The 17,670-nt window shown below is 40.0% G+C and overlaps 1 protein-coding gene across 1 annotated transcript; it reads right to left on the bottom strand.

The window, feature by feature from the left end:
- Positions 1-5,143: 5,143 nt before the first annotated feature.
- Positions 5,144-10,329, bottom strand: LOC119523372 (pantetheinase-like). The gene is given in 4 exon segments (XM_037822125.1): positions 5,144-6,000; positions 6,003-6,146; positions 6,149-6,428; positions 9,985-10,329. Coding segments are annotated over 4 exon segments (1,626 nt in total).
- Between the last annotated feature and the right edge of the window lie 7,341 nt (positions 10,330-17,670).

The raw sequence follows: 17,670 nt of genomic DNA, 5'->3' as shown, positions 1-17,670 counted from the left end.
AGTGTTTCTTGTAGTGCCAGTCTCTTATTCACAAACTCTCTCAGTGTCTGTTTGTCTGAAAATGTTTTAATCTCTCCCTCATTTTTGAAGGAAAGTTTTGCTTTATATAGAATTCTTGGTTGACAGTTTTTCTCTTTCAGTATCTTAAATATATCATGCCACTGTCTTCTTGCCTCCATGGTTTCTGCAGAGAAATCTGTACATAGTCTTATCGACTTTCCCTTGTATGTGATGGATCGCTTTTCTCTTGCTGCTTTCAGAATCCTCTCTTTGTCTTTGACATTGGACAGTCTGACCAGTAAGTGTCTTGGAGTAGGTCTATTGGGATCTATTCTATTTGGGGTATGTTGTACTTCTTGAATCTCTAATTTTCTGTCTTTTATAAGAGTTGGGAAATTTTCAGTGAATATGTCTTCTATTACTCTTTCTGCCCCTTTTCCCCTCTCTTCTCCTTCTGGGATACCCATAACACATATATTTGTGCGTTTCATGTTGTCACTCAGCTCCCTAAGACCCTGCTCATATTTTTCCATTTTTTTTTCACTGTCTGTTCTTTTGTGTGTATGAAGTCAAATGACCTGTCTTCCAGTTCACTGATCCTTTCTTCTGCCTGTTCAAATCTACTGTTGTGTCCCTCCATTGTGTTTTTCATCTCCTCCATTGTGGCCTTCATTCCCATGAGTTCTGCCATTTGTTTTTTTAAGTTTATGAATTCTTCTTTATGGTCAGCCAGTGTCTTCTTTATATCCTTCAGTTCTTTTGCTATATCTTCCTTCATTTCATCAAATTTATTTAGCATTAGTTGCCTCCACTCCTGTGTCTCAGCTGAGCTATTAGTTTGTTCCTTTGGCTGGTCCATGTTTTCGTGTTTCCTGGTATGGCTTGTTATCCTAAGTTGTCTAGGCATCTGATTTTCTTGATTAGTTTATTTTGGAGCTTGTTTTCTATCTTTTACCTAGTGGTTTTCTTGTTGGTTGGCTTTGTTCTCTGGCCTCTGTTATTCAGTTCAACTTATTCTAGACCTCTAACTTAGGTTCTATTTAGTTGATCAGAATTTTTCCCCTCTTGTTTTTTTTGTTTCTTGCTCTGCCTCTGTGTAACCTTTTTTGTGAGTGGGTCTCCTCAGATATGGTCGACCCTAGTCAGATTTTCCCAGTCTAGTGAGGCCCAGGTCTCATTGGGAGGGTATGGAGTTTTCCTGAGAATGAGACCCTCTTATGAGGCCTTTAGAATCAGTGCTTTTCCTCATCTGTCCAGCAGGTGGCGCTTGCCAGCCTGCAGCTCCCCCACCAGTGTAAGGAGGTATGGAGACTTTAGTTCTCCTGGTGACTCTGATCCTGTTGGGGGCGTGGCTGACTGAAGCTGGAATCTGAATTCCAGCCCCTGGGGTCTGAGTTCCCAGAAGGAGGACTGCCAGTTGAGCTAGACCTCCCTCCACTCTCCCAATCATCAGAACTCCAGTTGTCTCTCAGGGGCACTATTACCTTCTCCCCTCTCCTCTTTGGAGCCTCTGCAGGTAGATTCCTTGGTCAGCAATGTTCGCTGTGATCTCAGTTTTTCCTCCAATTCCAAACTTGTGTCCAATGTGTCACTGGTTACTGGAGACCCCGAAAACACTGTTTCATATAGTTCTTGGGTAATTGCCAGCTGCTCTAGGGGAGAGATGAAATTCAGCTCCTCACCACTCCGCCATCTTGCCCCGCTATCAATTCACTTTTAACTAAGACTATGCTATTAGGTACAAACAAGTTCAGAATTTTTATATTTTTACAGTGATTTTTTTTCGTTTTATCATGTTTGTGCCTCTTTACCCTTATTCTGTTTTAAAATTTAAAGCCCTTTTTTTATGAAATGAATATAGCTAATACAACTTTATTTTTCCAAGTATTTACCTGATAGATCTTTCTTCCTAATTGTTGCTTCCAGACTTCCAGTGTGCTTATGCCAGTGTCATACCAAGGACAGGGCCGTAGGAATGGTCCACTCCAATTGCAGACAATAAGCGGCTTTCTGCAGAGAATTTAAAAACAATAATAAAACTAACAAAACGGCCATCAGTTTTTCATTATCACCATTTACCAGCCAGTCTAAGCAATGTTGGTGAAAAAAATATTCTTCAATTTAACAAGCATACTGAATGATATCGAAATTCATCCATATCTTCTTTACTCACTTTTCAAAAATACAGGAACCTTAGAAAATTTTAACTTTCTTACCACACTACTTCTTTTCATTTTATTGTTTTCCACTAGTAAAGTTCCCCTTTATTTTCAAATGCCCCAAATTACTGATTACTTTTTTTTTCAGTCAATACTTGTTTGGTTTACCCACTTGCTTACTAACCTTTTTTCCTCTCTTGCTTTTTGTATAGTACTCCTTTCTTACAGGTTCAGTTTGCCTCCATCTGAGTTAAAACCTTTAATAGATTTTTCACCAAGGATTTGTTGTGGCAAACTTTCAGTTTTTGTTTTTCTGTAAATATCCTTATTTTATTCTCTCTTCTGCATGACACTTTAGCTGGGAGTATAATTAATAGGTAAACAGCCATTTTCCTTGAGAACTTTGAATTTCACTGTTTCCTGACTTCTTTTGTTGTTGTTGAGAGGTTGTCTTTTCTCTTTTAGGTGCTCCTCTTTGCAGCTTCTGCTTTAGTTGTCTTGGGACACTGCTGCCTTGTGAACAAGCCTGAGCTAGCTGCCTTGAGGATAAGAAGCTGTGATGAGAGAAAGACCACAAGGCTTGTGAGTACATATCTTAAGGGAATTTTTCCCCTAGCTTTTTAAATTTTAGAAATTAAAATTTACAGAAAAGTTGGAAGAATACATTCACACATTTTTAATGTTTTGCCATTCTTTCTGTCTCTTGCTCTTCATATGCATATATTTGTATTTTACTTAACCGTTTGAAAGTAAGCTGCAGACGTCATATTGTATCACCCCTTAATATTTCAGCATGCATTGCCTAAGGATAACAGTCTTTGGGACCCAGTCAAAGTTATACATTGTGTTTTTTTTTGTCATACAATACATTTGTAAGACAAAACACACTACCGCCAAGAATCCCACATCCCTCCCTCATATCCCCCACTCAAACATATTTAACTTTGGTATATTCCCTTTGTTACGTTTAATGGAAGCATATTGGAATGTTACTGTTGACCATAGACTCCAGTCTGCTTTGATTGTGTTTTTTCCCAAATACCATCCCTTTTTCAACACTCTGCATGTTTGACATTCATTTGTTCTCCCACATGTGAGAACATTTTTATATTTGTACATTTAGCAACAGTCATTGGCCACTCCAGTTTTTGCCAAGTTATACAGTCCCAGTCTTCATCATCATCTTTACCTCTGGTGTCATACATTCCCCTATCCCACCTCTTTCAGCTTTACTCACTTCTTTGTCCCATGTACTTAAAATATTGTGCTACCATTACACAATATTATGCTATCTATTTCTGGATCTATACAATCAATCCTACTGAACATTTCTGTAGTCCTTCAGCACCAAATGCCTGATCTCTACCCTTTTACTATCACCTGGTAGCCTGTGTTATCAGCTTTTAACTCTCAGAGTTTGCTCATTAATGTTAGTTCATATTAGTGAGACCATGCAGTATTTGTACTTTTGCTTCTGGCTAACTTTCCTCAACATAATGTCCTCAAGGTTCATCCATGTTATTGTATGTTCCATGTCTTTGTTCTGTCTTACAGCTGCATAATATTCCGTCATGTGTATATACCACAGTTTTTTTATCCACTCATCCTTTGATGGACATTTGGGCTGCTTCCATCTCTTGCCAATCGTGAATAGGGCTGCAATAAACATCGGTTTACAAATGTCTGTTTGTGTCTTAACTTTGAGTTCCTCTGGGTATATACCTAGCAATGGAATATCTGGGTTATACGGCAAATCTATACTTAGCTTCCTGAGGAACCTCCCCACTGTCTTCCAGACTGATTGCACCATTCTACATTCCCACCAGCAATGAATAAGTGTGCCTCTTTCTCCACATCCTCTCCAGCACTTGTAATTTTCTGTTTTTTGGATAATGGCTATTCTGGTAGGTGTGAGATGTTATCTCATTGTGGTTTTGATTTGCATTTACCTAATAGCCAGTGAAGTTGAGCATTTTTTCATAAATTCCATTACTTTTTAATGCTTTAGAGTAGGAGTCCAAAAACATTTTCTGTAAAGAGTCAAGTAGTCAATGTTTTCAACTTTTTGGGTCTTTGTCTGTCTGTTTTAACTACTCATTTCTGCCCTCATAGCACAAAGCCAACCACAGACAATAACAGATAAGCCTGACTATGTTCCAATAAAATGTTATGTATGGACTTTGAATCTCATGCAATTTTCACAGGTCGCAAAATATTATTCTACTTTTGATTTTTTTTCAACCATTTAAAAATGTAAAATCCTTTCTTAGTTCACAGGCCATGCAAAAACCAGGCAATAGGCTGGATTTGACACCTCCACCTTAGAGTCATCCTATTAATAGGCCTATAGGCTGGTAAGAAAGGCAAAGTCCTCGACAGGGACCAACTCGCTTCTGAAAAACACACCCAAAATGTAAAGGCCTTCTCATGGGCCCTGAGACAAACCAACTGCCTTCTGTTATATATCAGTGCTAGACTTCCTTCTGAAGCCAATCAGCTTGTGTTGATTTCATCGATCTTCTAATTGAAATACTCTGGGGATCAACCACTAGCAAATGTATGCACTTTAAACAATAAGAGGTAATATAATTTTGGCAATAAATACATCACAATTGGTTTTCTTGTTACTGTCATGTGTAACTGAAATAACTAACATATATCAAGTGAATTCCATGAGCAGGAACATATCCAAGCACTTTAAATTTTTATTTACTTAATTCTCACCAAAATAACTAAGAAGTGGTTACAATTGTTATTCTCATTTTGCAGATTTTACCTTTCAAAATATTGTTCCTGTTCATCCGGTGTATATCATCAGGTGTCTATGTGTATGTGTGTAACTGAATAAAGAGAAATATATATTAGTAATTCACTTATACCTGAGACCAGGATCAAAAAATTCAAACTCATTCTTTTTTCCTCTGGCATCCATCCTTATAAAAATGATTGATACAAGAGAGAGGGAAAGGGAGAATGTAAATATTCTACCAACTTAATGAGGACATAGTAGATATTATAACAGTTATCATCAGTCTGAGTGCTTCTGCTGTGAGGCCTGCTGGAGCATCTGATGTCAAATCCCTCTCATACACCCTCCCAAACAGCGTCACTGTCAAGACAGGCACTGATGTTGGCTTCTGGCTGAACAAGCGTCCATTGCTTGACACCTGAAATTCTCCGGGTGCAAGCTGAATTTCACTCAGCAACACCTCAGGGAAGACGTATTGGGTGCCAAAATTGCCACTGAGGGAGAACATTTCAAATCTGGTAGAAGCAGTTTCAACAGAGTCACCACAAGTCCTTACATCAGTTGTTCTACACTTTAACAGAGTACAAATCTGTAGATAATAGGTTCCTTCAACAGTATGTAGTCCATCAAATGCCCCTAGGGCATAAACTTCATCGGATCGCTTCTCAGACATCTGGTAGTTTAGATGGCAGCAGGGATCTTTCTGACAAACTGTGTGATTTCCAGTGCTTCCCATGAGCTCCACGAAGGTGAACTCATCAAAAAAGACAAGGCCCTTAAACTCCCGGTTCCCCGTTGAGAGTGCTTTTATGCCACTGGCATAAGAGGTCCAGTTCACTGTGCCCGAGCGGCGTGGATGGGAATCCAGCTGTGCAAGGAGGAGCTTTCCCTCCTTTGTCTTCATATCATAATGAAATGCTCTTGGAGAATCGGGCGCATAGATGCCACTTCCTGTCATATTATATGGGGGATAATGTATCTCGGATGCAAGGAAATTGACTCCCATGCCCATCGCCCAGGCAGAGTGGAATTCGACAGCTGACAAATGTGGTAAAACATTCATCCATGCTGTCGGGAAGAGAATGGTGTCCAGGTCACCAGGGTAACCGCAGGCTTACGGAAGAGAATATCAAAGCAGGTGAAAATGCCAAACCTTCCGAAGGTGGTGTCGAAAGTCACCATCTCAGGCCTCTTGGGTGTACTGAATTGATCTTCACCCATGAATAGGTTTTGCTGTTGGGATCGTTGCAAGGGATCCAGTTTACTTGAGGGTCTGGGATATCCTTCAAGTATGGATAGATAATTTCCTTGTTGAAGTTCCAGCCATAAATCACATCTTCTGGAGTCACAATAATATGTGCACCCTGCTTTGCTGCAGATGTGATCGCTCCCTCCAAAAGGTCCAGATTTTGGTTCATGAGAGCCAATGCCTCCTCATGGGACAGAACTGTCAGCGTGGCTTTAGGCAGTATCACCGCATGCTCATAAACAGCTGCAGTAAACGCCTGCAGGGAGAGTTTCTGGGGTCCGGAGTGCAGGTGTAGCTTAGCCGGGTGCCTCGGGCTCAGACTCTATACATTGTGTTTTATAGTATCTTGTTAGTCTCCTTTAATCTAGAATGGTCCCCCCCAACTTAGTCATTTTTTGTTTTTCATGACTTCGACTTTTTTGAAGAGTCTAGATGAGCTGTCTTACAGAATGACCCACATTCTAGATGTGCCTGATTGTTTCCTTATGGTATTCTTTACTTTATTCCTTATTCTCCAGGGAGACTATTTTTCCTGCTGAGAACCGAGACCAAGACAAATAGGCTTCTTGGGATTTCCTCAGCCTAGTGCATGGAGTTTTAAAAATCCGTCTATTCCCTATAGGCTTTGTGTGTTTGTGTATGTATTTGTGTGTGTGTGTGTGTCCCAAGGTCTTATCTTTTGCTGCATATGGGTATTAGTTAAATTCTCAGTCTCTAGATCAACACTGTATAGTATAACTTTCTGTAATGATGGAAAGGTTTATATTTATGCTGTCCAGTATGGTAGTCATCAGTCACATGTGGCTGTTGAGCACTTGAAAGGTGGTGAGTGCTATGGAGGAACTGAATTTTAAATTTTATTTCATTTTAATTAATATAGGTTTAAATTTAAATGGTCAGATGTGGCTAATGGCTGCCATATGGGACAGTGCAGCTCTAGATTATTGAAATGGATAGCCCCTCAAATCTCCTTCCCACTATAGCCCCAGCATCAGCTCACATGCTTACCACTCTGGTTTGAAGTTCATCCTTGATTCTGTCCCCTCATCACCTACTGCTTCCATGGTGGTCAGGATCAAGGGGTGGATAAGGATAATATGTATGTAAAGATCTAGCCAATAAATGAGATAGATTCATATCCACCAGAAGGGACCTAATGAGATAGTAATAAGAAGTGCTAAATCTGTTTTTTCCTAAATACAGGGGAAAGAAGTGAAAATAGAGTTTCCCCCCTTCCTGGCTTGAGATAGAAAAGAAATCTAGATTAGAAAGACAAATATGCAGACATAGGGTTCTGAAATGAGAATTTTCAGAACATTGTATTTGCAGTGTATTGCGGGAATCACTTGATGATAATCTACTAATTAATCTAGAACCATGTGTCATTGCTTTATAATTTATCAAAGGGAAAATAAATGTACAACACATTTGGCCATATGGGGAAACAAACCAAAAAAGGGAGAAATATTGGGTGAAGGCTTGGAAAATGCTGAATATGTGCAGGAGAAGGGAACTTGAGGATAACAATTTGAGACTCCATGATTATCTAGGTTTCTAGATGATTTCTCATTTCCTAGTTTGGTTCCCCTGATCCTGCTCCTTCTGGCAGTGATTGCTCTTAAAGATGACTGGGATCATGAGCCTACTTTCCCCAAATTAACCCCCTTCGTCAGTTTTTCCGGGAAAGCCTGAGGTGCAAGACTGTGCCAGCTGGCTGAGAAGTACACAACTTACTGCATACCTGGTATGCCATTTGGGAAAAATTGGACTTGTGATAGACTGTGTTTGGGTCCTCCACTTCTCACTACCATGTATATTTACGCTGATAGTCCTCAGTGGACTTGGAATCCCTGTAATCCCTCTCTTTGCCAGTTCCATTGTGATGTCCTGCATTGTTTTAAAGGTCAGTAGGTGCTTCACTGGCCCTCTCCTTTCTGGTGGGAAAGACTGGACAATTGGCACTGATCAAGTAATTCTGTATATAATTCAGTTAAACCAACCAATGCTACTGTAATTGCCTTGTGTAAGGGCAGAGCGTCATGGATGCAGAGACTAACTAGTGACGTAATGGTGTAGTTCAGAAGGAATATGTGGGGTTTCAGTTCGGATTAATAAAGATTAGGAATATCCTTGCTGGGCCCAATGAGCTGAGGTAAATTGGGGCGTAACTCAGTTTGTAGATTCTCTTAATATGAATCCGAGAAAAAGGACTCAATCTTACTTGCTGCTAAAAAGACTTTTGAAAGTTGGAAAGGCATAAACTGGTGACTAATTTGAGACTACTGCATGTTAATCTTGAGGCTGCTGCAGTGAATATGTTTTTGTCTTGAAATTCTGAAATTGTGGACTTCTTTTTTTTTTACCTTGAATAAAGGCCAACTCTAAGGATAGTCTAGGCTTATCTGTCTGATTCCATTTAAAAGGAAAAATAAGGAGCTGGAAACTGACACGAATCCTCTGGATAATCCCTAAACGTATATTAAGAAAGTTTGGCACTACATAGGTATAGATGAGACAATGTTTGACTTTTCTTGAAACATAGATTGCATTTGTGCACTGAGTGAAAATAAATACCACCTGCCAGTCCCTTATTTAAACCCTTTATGTTTAAGAATCCTGTGTACTTATTCTTTTTGACATGTGTTAAATTGACAGAGAAATCCTTGTTCATGTTAATTCTAAAAAATTCATGTTTAAATGAAATTCTATTGAGATATATTCACAGAGCATAGAAACCATCTGAAGCATACAATCACTAGTTCACAGTATCGTCACATAGTTGTGTATACAGCCCCATAATCAAATTTAGAACATTTTCATTACTCTAGAAAAGAAATAAAAAGGAAAAAGAAAACCATAATCCTCCCAGACTCCTTATCCCTGCCCCCCAAAGTGTTGACCCATAGTGTTGGTGTGGTACATTTGTTACTGTTGATGAAAGAGTACTGAAGTATTACTGCTAAATATAGTCCATAGTTTGCAATAGATACATTTTCCCCATATATCCGTCTATTATTAACTGCTTATAATAGTGCCATACATCTGTTCTAGTTCATGAAATAACTTTTTAATATTTGTACAGTTAATCATGGACATTGTGCATCACAAGATACACTGTGTTATACATTTCCGTGTTTTAACCTCCAGCTTTCCTTCTGGTGACATACATGACTGTAAACTTCCCCTTTCCACCACATTCACACACCATTCAGCACTGTTAATTATTTTCACAATAACATGTTACCATGGGACCCTAATTTTTGCCTTGGGGAAAGTAATAAAATGGGTCAGAATATCGCCTTCCTTTTGCTGGAATGGGTGGCTGGTGGTCCTTACAGGGGTTTGACTGTAAGCTGCAGATCAGACCCCTTCGTTATTCAGGCCAAACCACCTAGTTAGGGATGTTAGCAGTGCAAGGACTTTGTTGAAAGCAATGCAAGTAATCGGAGTATTGTTTAGCTTTGTTTATTTTTCTTTTCAAGGGAATAAGGAATTGTTAAATCCTTTGACTGTCACTTGTTGCCTGAAATTTCCTTCTGATTGTCCTCAAAATTTTTAAGACCTTGTCCAGGGAGGCATTCCCAAGTTTAGCAGGCCCCACAAGGCTGAGATAGCCCTTAAGACGGGAGCACTAAGGCACAATTTTATTTGGGTTCATTGCTTCTCTCCATATGGTCTCCGCAGGCAATATGTTATTGGGTGCTATTACATCTCCTTTCCGCAGTCTTCACTCCTCTAGACATCTGTTTTAATTTCATTTCTCTAATAAGATGATGCTGGGAGTTGAATCTCATATTCCTGGAAATTATCCTAATCAAAGAACTTGCAGGATTTAGAATGACTGGAGAGACAGCGCGCGGGGGTCGCCTGCGTCCCCGCCGCCTCTCTGGGAACTCGCACCCTCGCCCCTCCCCTTTTTTTTGCCGAAGGCGCTGGGCGGTGCCACCCTCCGGCCAGAGCGTGGCACTGCACACCCCTATCCGGCTTTCAGTGTTGCCCCATTCACTGGCCAGAGCCTTCTCCGCTTGGTTTTTATCCTCCCCCCTTTCCCGCCCACTCAGCTGTCTCCATTTCCTTAAGGAAGGTTTTGTTTTCTCTCTCCTTCCCCCTACATGGTAGCGATGCGCGAGCGGGCCGGGCGGGTGGCCGAGTTGTACAAGTAATAATTTCATCAAGATGTCCAGTGATAGCAAAGGTCGGATGACGAGAGCTCGGGCACCAGCAGTGGGAGTTCAGATGCGGACCAGCAAGACCTAGCCGCCCAGAGCCTGAAGAACAAGAAGAAAACGTTCTGCCACCCAGCACGAGAAAAACACCAAACTCTCCAGGAAAACCACTGCTAAGTTTTCCGCTAGGGCTAAAAGAATTTAGAAGGAGCTAGCCGAAATAACTCTGACAAGTGGAGACCTCTGCTGAGGGAGGGCCGGGCCACGTCACTAGTGCATGCTAGCCGGCCAGGGAAGTCCTGGGTCGCTGGGCTTGCAGGGGCGTTCCCAGTATGGGACGCCTTAACTTCCCCCTTTTTGCACAGCTCTGCTGTTACAGCTCCGGGACAATCAGCTGTGGGTGTATTAAAGGCCCCTGTCCATGGCCGATATTGTGGCATGTGCGCAGTGCTGCCGGAAAGACTCCCTGTAACACTGGGTTTCTTAGCGTGTCTCTGGGCTGTGGGTCTGGCCCCGGGCAGGAGCGACCTCCGCCAGCTGGGGAGATGGCTGCAAGGAATGCTTTTTTTTTTTTTTTTTTTCTACTTTTGGCTCCCCTCTGGTCTCTAGGCTATCAGCAGCGGGTGTGGGAAGGGGTATCCTCCACGCCAGACACCAAGGCGTTAGCCCAGCCTACTCCCACCATGCTTCACAGCGCGGCTCTCCCCGTCCTATCTGCAGCCACTCCAGGGCTTTTTTTTTTTTTTTTTTTTTTTTTTAAAGAACTAGTCCGTCTCCAAACGCCAGCCCACTGTATCTCCACACCGCAGCATGGCTGCGGGACTTTAGCCGACTCATTCACTCCTTTGAGAATGCAGGTTCCTGGTTTCACCTAATACACATTCCCTTTGGATTTAGCAGACCTTGACCAGCTGGTGCATCGCTGGCAGTGGTGTTCTGGGTCACTTTCTGGTTTTTATCTAGTATTTTTCACGGAGGTGTTTTTTTTTTTGTTTTTTTTTGTTTTTTTTTTGTTTTTTGTTTTTTTTTTCCCTGTCTCACCTAGCTGCCATCTTAGGTTCTTCTCAAACTGTATCTTTCATCCTTTTTTTTATGGCTATCCAGTTCTCCCAGCCCCATCTGTTGAAGAGGCTTTTCTGTCCCAGTTCACAGGATTTCGGGGCCTTAACAAAAATCAGTCAACTGTATAGCTGGGGTCTATTTCTGAACTCTCAATTCAATTCCACTGATCAGTATGTCTATCTTTATGCCAATACCATGCTGTTTTGACCACTGTAGCTTTATAGTAGGCTTCAAAGTCTGGAAATGTTAGTCTCCCCACTTTGTTGTTCTTTTTTTAAGATCAAAAAATTTTAAAAAACCCATTTCAAACAAAACAACACAAAAGAATAAGAAAACCAACCTAAAATAACTACATTGCTTCCAACATGTTCCTACCATACCCCCAAATTAACAAACTGTAGTCATTCCTGGGCATTTCCATATCATTAAGATTACTCTCCATATTGTATCTGTTCTTATTAGATTATTGTTCCCCCTTCACTAGTTGCTGTCCATTTCTAGGTCCCCTACATTCTACAATATAAAACATTCATTTTACATTTTTCACAGAGTTCATGTTAGTGGTAACATACAATATCTCTCTTTTTGTGTGTGGCTTATTTCACTCAGCATTATGTCTTCAAGGTTCACCCATGTTGTCATATGTTTCATGACCTCATTCCTTCTTACTGCTGCGTAGTATTCCACTGTGTGTATATACCACATTTTGTTTATTCCCTCACTTTGTTCTCCTTTTTTAGGATGTTTTTGGCAATTTGAGGCCCTTTTCTTTTCCAAATAAATTTGATAACTGGCTTTTCCAAGTCTGCAGAGTAGGTTGTTGGAATTTTGATTGGGATTGCATTGAATATGTAGATGAGTTTGGGTAGAATTGACATCTTAATGACATTTAGCCTTCCTATCCAAGAACATGGAATATTTTTCCATCTTTTAAAGTCTCCTATTTCTTTTAGTAGAGTTATGTAGTTTTCTTTGTATAGGTCTTTTACATTTTTGGTTAAGTTTATTCCTAGATACTTGATTTTTTTAGTTGCTATTGAAAATGATATCTTTTTCTTGAGTGTCTTCAATTTGTTCATTTCTAGCATATAGAAACATTACTGACTTATGTGCATTAATCTTGTATCCCACTACTTTGCTAAATTTGTTTATTAGCTCCAGTAGCTGTATCATTGATTTCTCAGGGTTTTCTAGATATAAGATCATATCATCTGCAAACAATGACAATTTTACTTCTTCCTTTCCAATTTGGATGCCTTTTATTTCTTTGTTTTGCCAGATTGCCCTGGCTAGCACTAGAGCACAATGTTGAATAACAGTGGTGATAGCAGGCATCCTTGTCTTGTTCCTGATCTTAGAGGGAAGGCTTTCAGTCTCTCACCATTGAGTACTATGCTAGCTGTGGGTTTTTCATATATGCTCTTTATCATATTGAGGACATTTCCTTCAATTCCTACCTTTTGAAGTGTTTTTATCAAAAAAGGATGTTGAATTTTGTTGAATGCTTTTTCAGCATTTATCGAGATGATCATTTGATTTTTCCCTTTTGATTTGTTAATGTGTTGAATTACATTGCTTTTTTTATGTTGAACCACCCTTGCATGCCAGGAATGAACCCCACTTGGTGGTGGTGTATATGTCTTTTAATGTGCCTTTGGATTCGATTTGCTTAGGATTTTTGCATCTATATTCATCAGGGAGATTGGCCTATAGGTTTCCTTTTTTGTAGTGTCTTTATCTGGTTGGGATATCAGAGTAATATTAGCTTCATAATATGAGTTAGGTAATGTTCCTTTTTCTTCAGTTTTTTGAAAGAGTTTGAGCAGGAATGGTGTCAGTTCATTTTGAAAAGTTGGATAAAATTCTCCTGTGAAGCCATCTGACCCTGCACTTTTATTTGTAGGTAGATTTTTGATCACTGTTTGTATCTCTTTGCTTGTGATTGGTTTGTTGAGGTCTTCTGTTTCTTCTTGGGTCAGTCTAAGTTGTTCATGTGTTTCTAGGAAATTATCCATTTCTTCTAAATTATCTAGTTTATTAGCATACAGTTGTTCGTAATATCCTCTTATGATTTTTAAAAAAATTTCTTCAGGATCTGTAGTAACTACCCCCTTCTCATTTCTGATTCTATTTGGGTCTTCTCTCTTTTTGACTTTGTCAGTTTAGTTAAGGGTTTGTCAATCTTGTTGATCTTCTCAAAGTACCAACTGTTGGTTTTATTTATTCTCTCTCTCTTTTTTTTGTTCTCCAGCTCATTTATTACTGCTTTAATCTTTGTTATTTATTTTTTTTACTTGCTTTAGGGTTAGTTTGCTGATAATTCTCTAGCCTCCTCTGTTGTCCAGTTAGGTCTTTAGTTTTAGCTCTTTCTAGGTTTTTGATATATATATGCATTTAGAGCTATAAATTTCCTTCTCAGCACTGCCTTTGCTGAATCCCACAGGTTTTGATATGTTGTGTTTTCATTTTTCATTTGTCTCTAGATATTTACCAATTTCTCTTGCAATTTCTTCTTTTACCCACTGGTTGTTTAGGGGTATGTTGTTTAACCTCTGTATGTTTGTGAGTCATCTGGTTCTTTGGCGGTTGTTGATTTCTAGTTGCATTCCATTGTTGTCAGAGAATGTGCTTTGAATAATTTCAATCTTTTTAAATTTATTAAGACTTGTTTCGTACCCCAGCATAGGATCTATCCTGGAAAATGTCCCATGGGCACTAGAGAAAAATGTATAACCTAGTACTTTGGGATGTAATGATCTATATATGTCTGTTAAGTCTAATTCATCTATTGTATTGTTTATGTTCTCAGTTTCCTTATTGGTCCTCTATCTGGTCGTTCTATCTTTAGAAGAGAGTGATGTATTGAAGTCTCCCACTATTATTGTAGACGTTTCTATTGCTGCCTTCAGTTTAGCCAATGTTTGTCTTATGTATTTTGGAGCTCCTTGATTGGGTATATAAACATTTATAATTGTTATTTCTTCTTGGTGAATTATCCCTTTTATTAACATATAGTGTCCTCCTTTATCTCTTATGACATCTTTGCATTTGAAGTCTGTTTTGTCCAATATTAGGGTAGCTACCACAGCTTTCTTTTTATTGAAGTTTTCATGGAATATTTTTTTCCATCCTTTTACTTCCAGTCTCTTTGTGTCACACGGTCTAAGATGAGTCTCTTGTGAGCAGCATATTGCTGGGTCATATTTTTAAATCCATTCTACCATTCTGTATCTTTTAATTGGAGAGTTTAATCCATTCACATTCAAAGTTATTACTGTGAAGGAAGTTCTTAAACCAGCTATCTTATCCTTTTGTGTTTAGTTGTTAGATCTATTTTTTTCCCTCTCTCTTTTTTTCCTTCAAGTTACCCTTAGTAACAAGTCTTCAGTTCTGTGCTCTTTTCCATACCTCTCTCTTCTTTCTTTTTTTCTCAGCTGGTAGAGCTCCCTTTAGTCTTTCTTGCAGGGCAGGTCTCTTGTTAACAAATTCTCTCAGCATTTGTTTGTGGAAATTTTAAACTCTTCCTCAATTTTGAAGGAGAACTTTGCTGGATAAAGATTTCTTGGCTGGCAATTTTTCTCTTTCATAATCTTAAATACGTTATACCACTGCCTTCTTGTCTTCATGGTGCCCGCTGAGTAGTCAGTACTTAGTCTTATGTTGTTTCCCTTGTATGTGGTGAATTGCTTCTCTCTTGCTGCTTTCAGAAGTCTCTATTTCTCTTCAGCATTTGACAATCTAATCAGTATATGTCTTGGAGTAGGTTTATTAGGGTTCATTCCATTTGGAGTATGTTGGGCATCTTTCATTGGCATATTTATGTCATTTAGAAGGGTTAAGAAGTTTTACCCAACAATTTCTTCAAATACTCTTCCCAGCCCTTTAATCTTCTCTTCCCCTTCTGAAACATCAGTGATTCTTATATTTATGCCTTCATGTTGTCTGCCATTTCCCTGAGATCCATTTCAAATTTTTCATTTTTTTTCACCATTTGTTCTTTTGTGCTTTCACTTTCCATCACTTTATCCTCGAAGTTGTTAATTTGTTCCTCTGCTTCTTCAAATATGGTGTTATGTGTTCAAGAATACTTTTAATTTGATCAACAGTGTTTTTTTTATTTCCATAAGATCCGCTATATTTTTATTTACTCTTGCAAATTCTTCTTTATACTCTTCTAGGGTCTTCTTCATGTCCTTTATGACCTGAGCCATAGTTTTGATGTTTTTGTGTACCCCTTTGATTAATTGCTCCAAATTTTGTGTCTCTTGTGGCTTTTTAATTTGTTTATTTGGCTTGTCCATGTCTTCTGTATCCTTCAAGTGCTTTGTAATTTTATTCTGGCTTCTGGGCATTTGCTTGTCTTGATAGAGTTATTTTGGGAAGTGCAGAATTAATTGAGCATTTATATATAATTTGGTTTGCTGGCATGCAGTTTCCAAATTCTACCAGCAGGTGGCGCTCCTGTGGTACAGCTTGCTGGAGTGCAGTTTTCCTAAGCTACCAGCAGGTGGAGCTCTCAACCAGTTCTTCCCCAAACTTCTGTGCAGTGGGTAGACTCCGAACCAGGTGGGGAACTAATCAGTGCACCAGATCTCCAGGTGCTCTGGGGAGTCCCGGTCCCGGGGCTGCAACGTGGGCCCCAAACAAGTAGGCAGGGAGCCCAATCAAGGGCAGTCCATAGATGGAACGTGCACCCTGCCTGCTGGTTCTCTGCCTGCCTTGTGCCCACGAGTCTCCAGGGTGCGGGAGTGGCTCCCGATCGCTGATATAGTGGCTCTCCCTTCCGCACTTCTCCCTGTTGCACCCCCTCGGACTTCCGTGGGGGGAGTGTCGTCGCTGCCTGCTGGGTTCCCTCACGGGAGCTGCCCGCTATCTGGCTGTGGAGGATCACCCCCTCCAGGAAACCGTCAGTGTAAGTGGACCGGAGTGGAGAGACCCTGCTTACTCTCTTGCCCGGCAGCGGTTTTGCTGCTGCCTGCCTGGTGGTGGTGGTGGGGTCTGGATGGGGAACTCACTCGCAGTGACCCTCCAGCAGCTGTCTCTCCTCAGTTTTGTTGGGTGTCCCTTCCACATAAGGGGGGGGGGGCTCTGTTGCTGGTCACACCCTGAAACTGCGGTCCCTGGTGTTCTCTGGGTCCTTTCTAGGTACTCTGACAGAGAAGAAGCTGGTTCCACCTCATTTACTCCACCATCTTCTTGGAAGTCTCTCCTGGACTTCTTACCCTTAGCCTTTTGCTTGGTGTCAACCATCCAATTCTCCCTGGATGAGACTGGCTAGGGAGTAGAAAAGGGGTGGGGATTTCTTTGGGGTTGAATTCTGCAAGTAAGTAGAAGAGGGAAGAAAGGAAAGAGGCCCTTATTTTGGCCCATCTTCAGGGGGGATAAGCTACAAAAATCAGACCTTTCCCACTGCCAATGTTTATGTTCTTTTAGCATATCTCATGTATTATAATGCTACAAAGAGTTGCCATCTCTTTCCCTACTAGATACCCTCTTCTGTTACCCAAGCTTTAGTAGGATGTGCGATACCCCAGAAATAGGAGTGGCAGGGGGAGGGAGAAAACATCCCTTTATGGTAATAAGAAGAAAGTTATTTTTAATTTGAAAACATTTCAAAGGGTTGATGAATTAAAATAAATTTAGGATACTGTGAAGGGTAGATTTTGAGGTCAACATTTAACACAGATTATGTTGTTCTCCCATATGATAAATCATCCTTTTTTTTCACTGTGATAGATTCAGTCTTCAATTAGTTGGACTGTGAATATTATTTATAAAATTTTATAATTTTTATTTTGAAATATTTTCAAATGTATAGGACAGTTGCAAATACAATACAAACCCCATACAGAGAACTCCAACACCCCCCCATCCCCAGATATCCATATCCACCAATTTTACATTTTCCTACCTTTGCAGTATGTTTCTTTCTTTTTCCTTCCTTCCTTCCTTCCTTCCTTTATTTCCTCCTTCCTTCCTTCCTCTTTCCTTTCTTTCTTCCTTCCTTCCTTCCTCTCTCCCTCCCTCCCCCCTTTCTTTCAACTATATCTGTTATCTTTCTATCAATTATCTGTCTACCCATTTATCATCTTCTGAACATTTGAGAGCAGGTTGCATGTATCTTACCCCTTGAACTCATAATACTTCCATGTACATTTCCTCCAAACAAGGATATTAACTTATGTCATTAACTTAACTGCAGTTAATTCAAGAAATTTAATATGGATATAAAGCTTAACTTCTATATTCCAATTTTTCCTTATGCCCCCTTTGAGATTTTCTCCT

This window comes from Choloepus didactylus, chromosome X (assembly GCF_015220235.1).
Source record: "Choloepus didactylus isolate mChoDid1 chromosome X, mChoDid1.pri, whole genome shotgun sequence".
Taxonomy (NCBI): domain Eukaryota; kingdom Metazoa; phylum Chordata; class Mammalia; order Pilosa; family Megalonychidae; genus Choloepus; species Choloepus didactylus.
The sequence above is the reverse complement of the archived record's forward strand: the minus strand, read 5'-3'. Positions and strand labels throughout refer to the sequence as shown.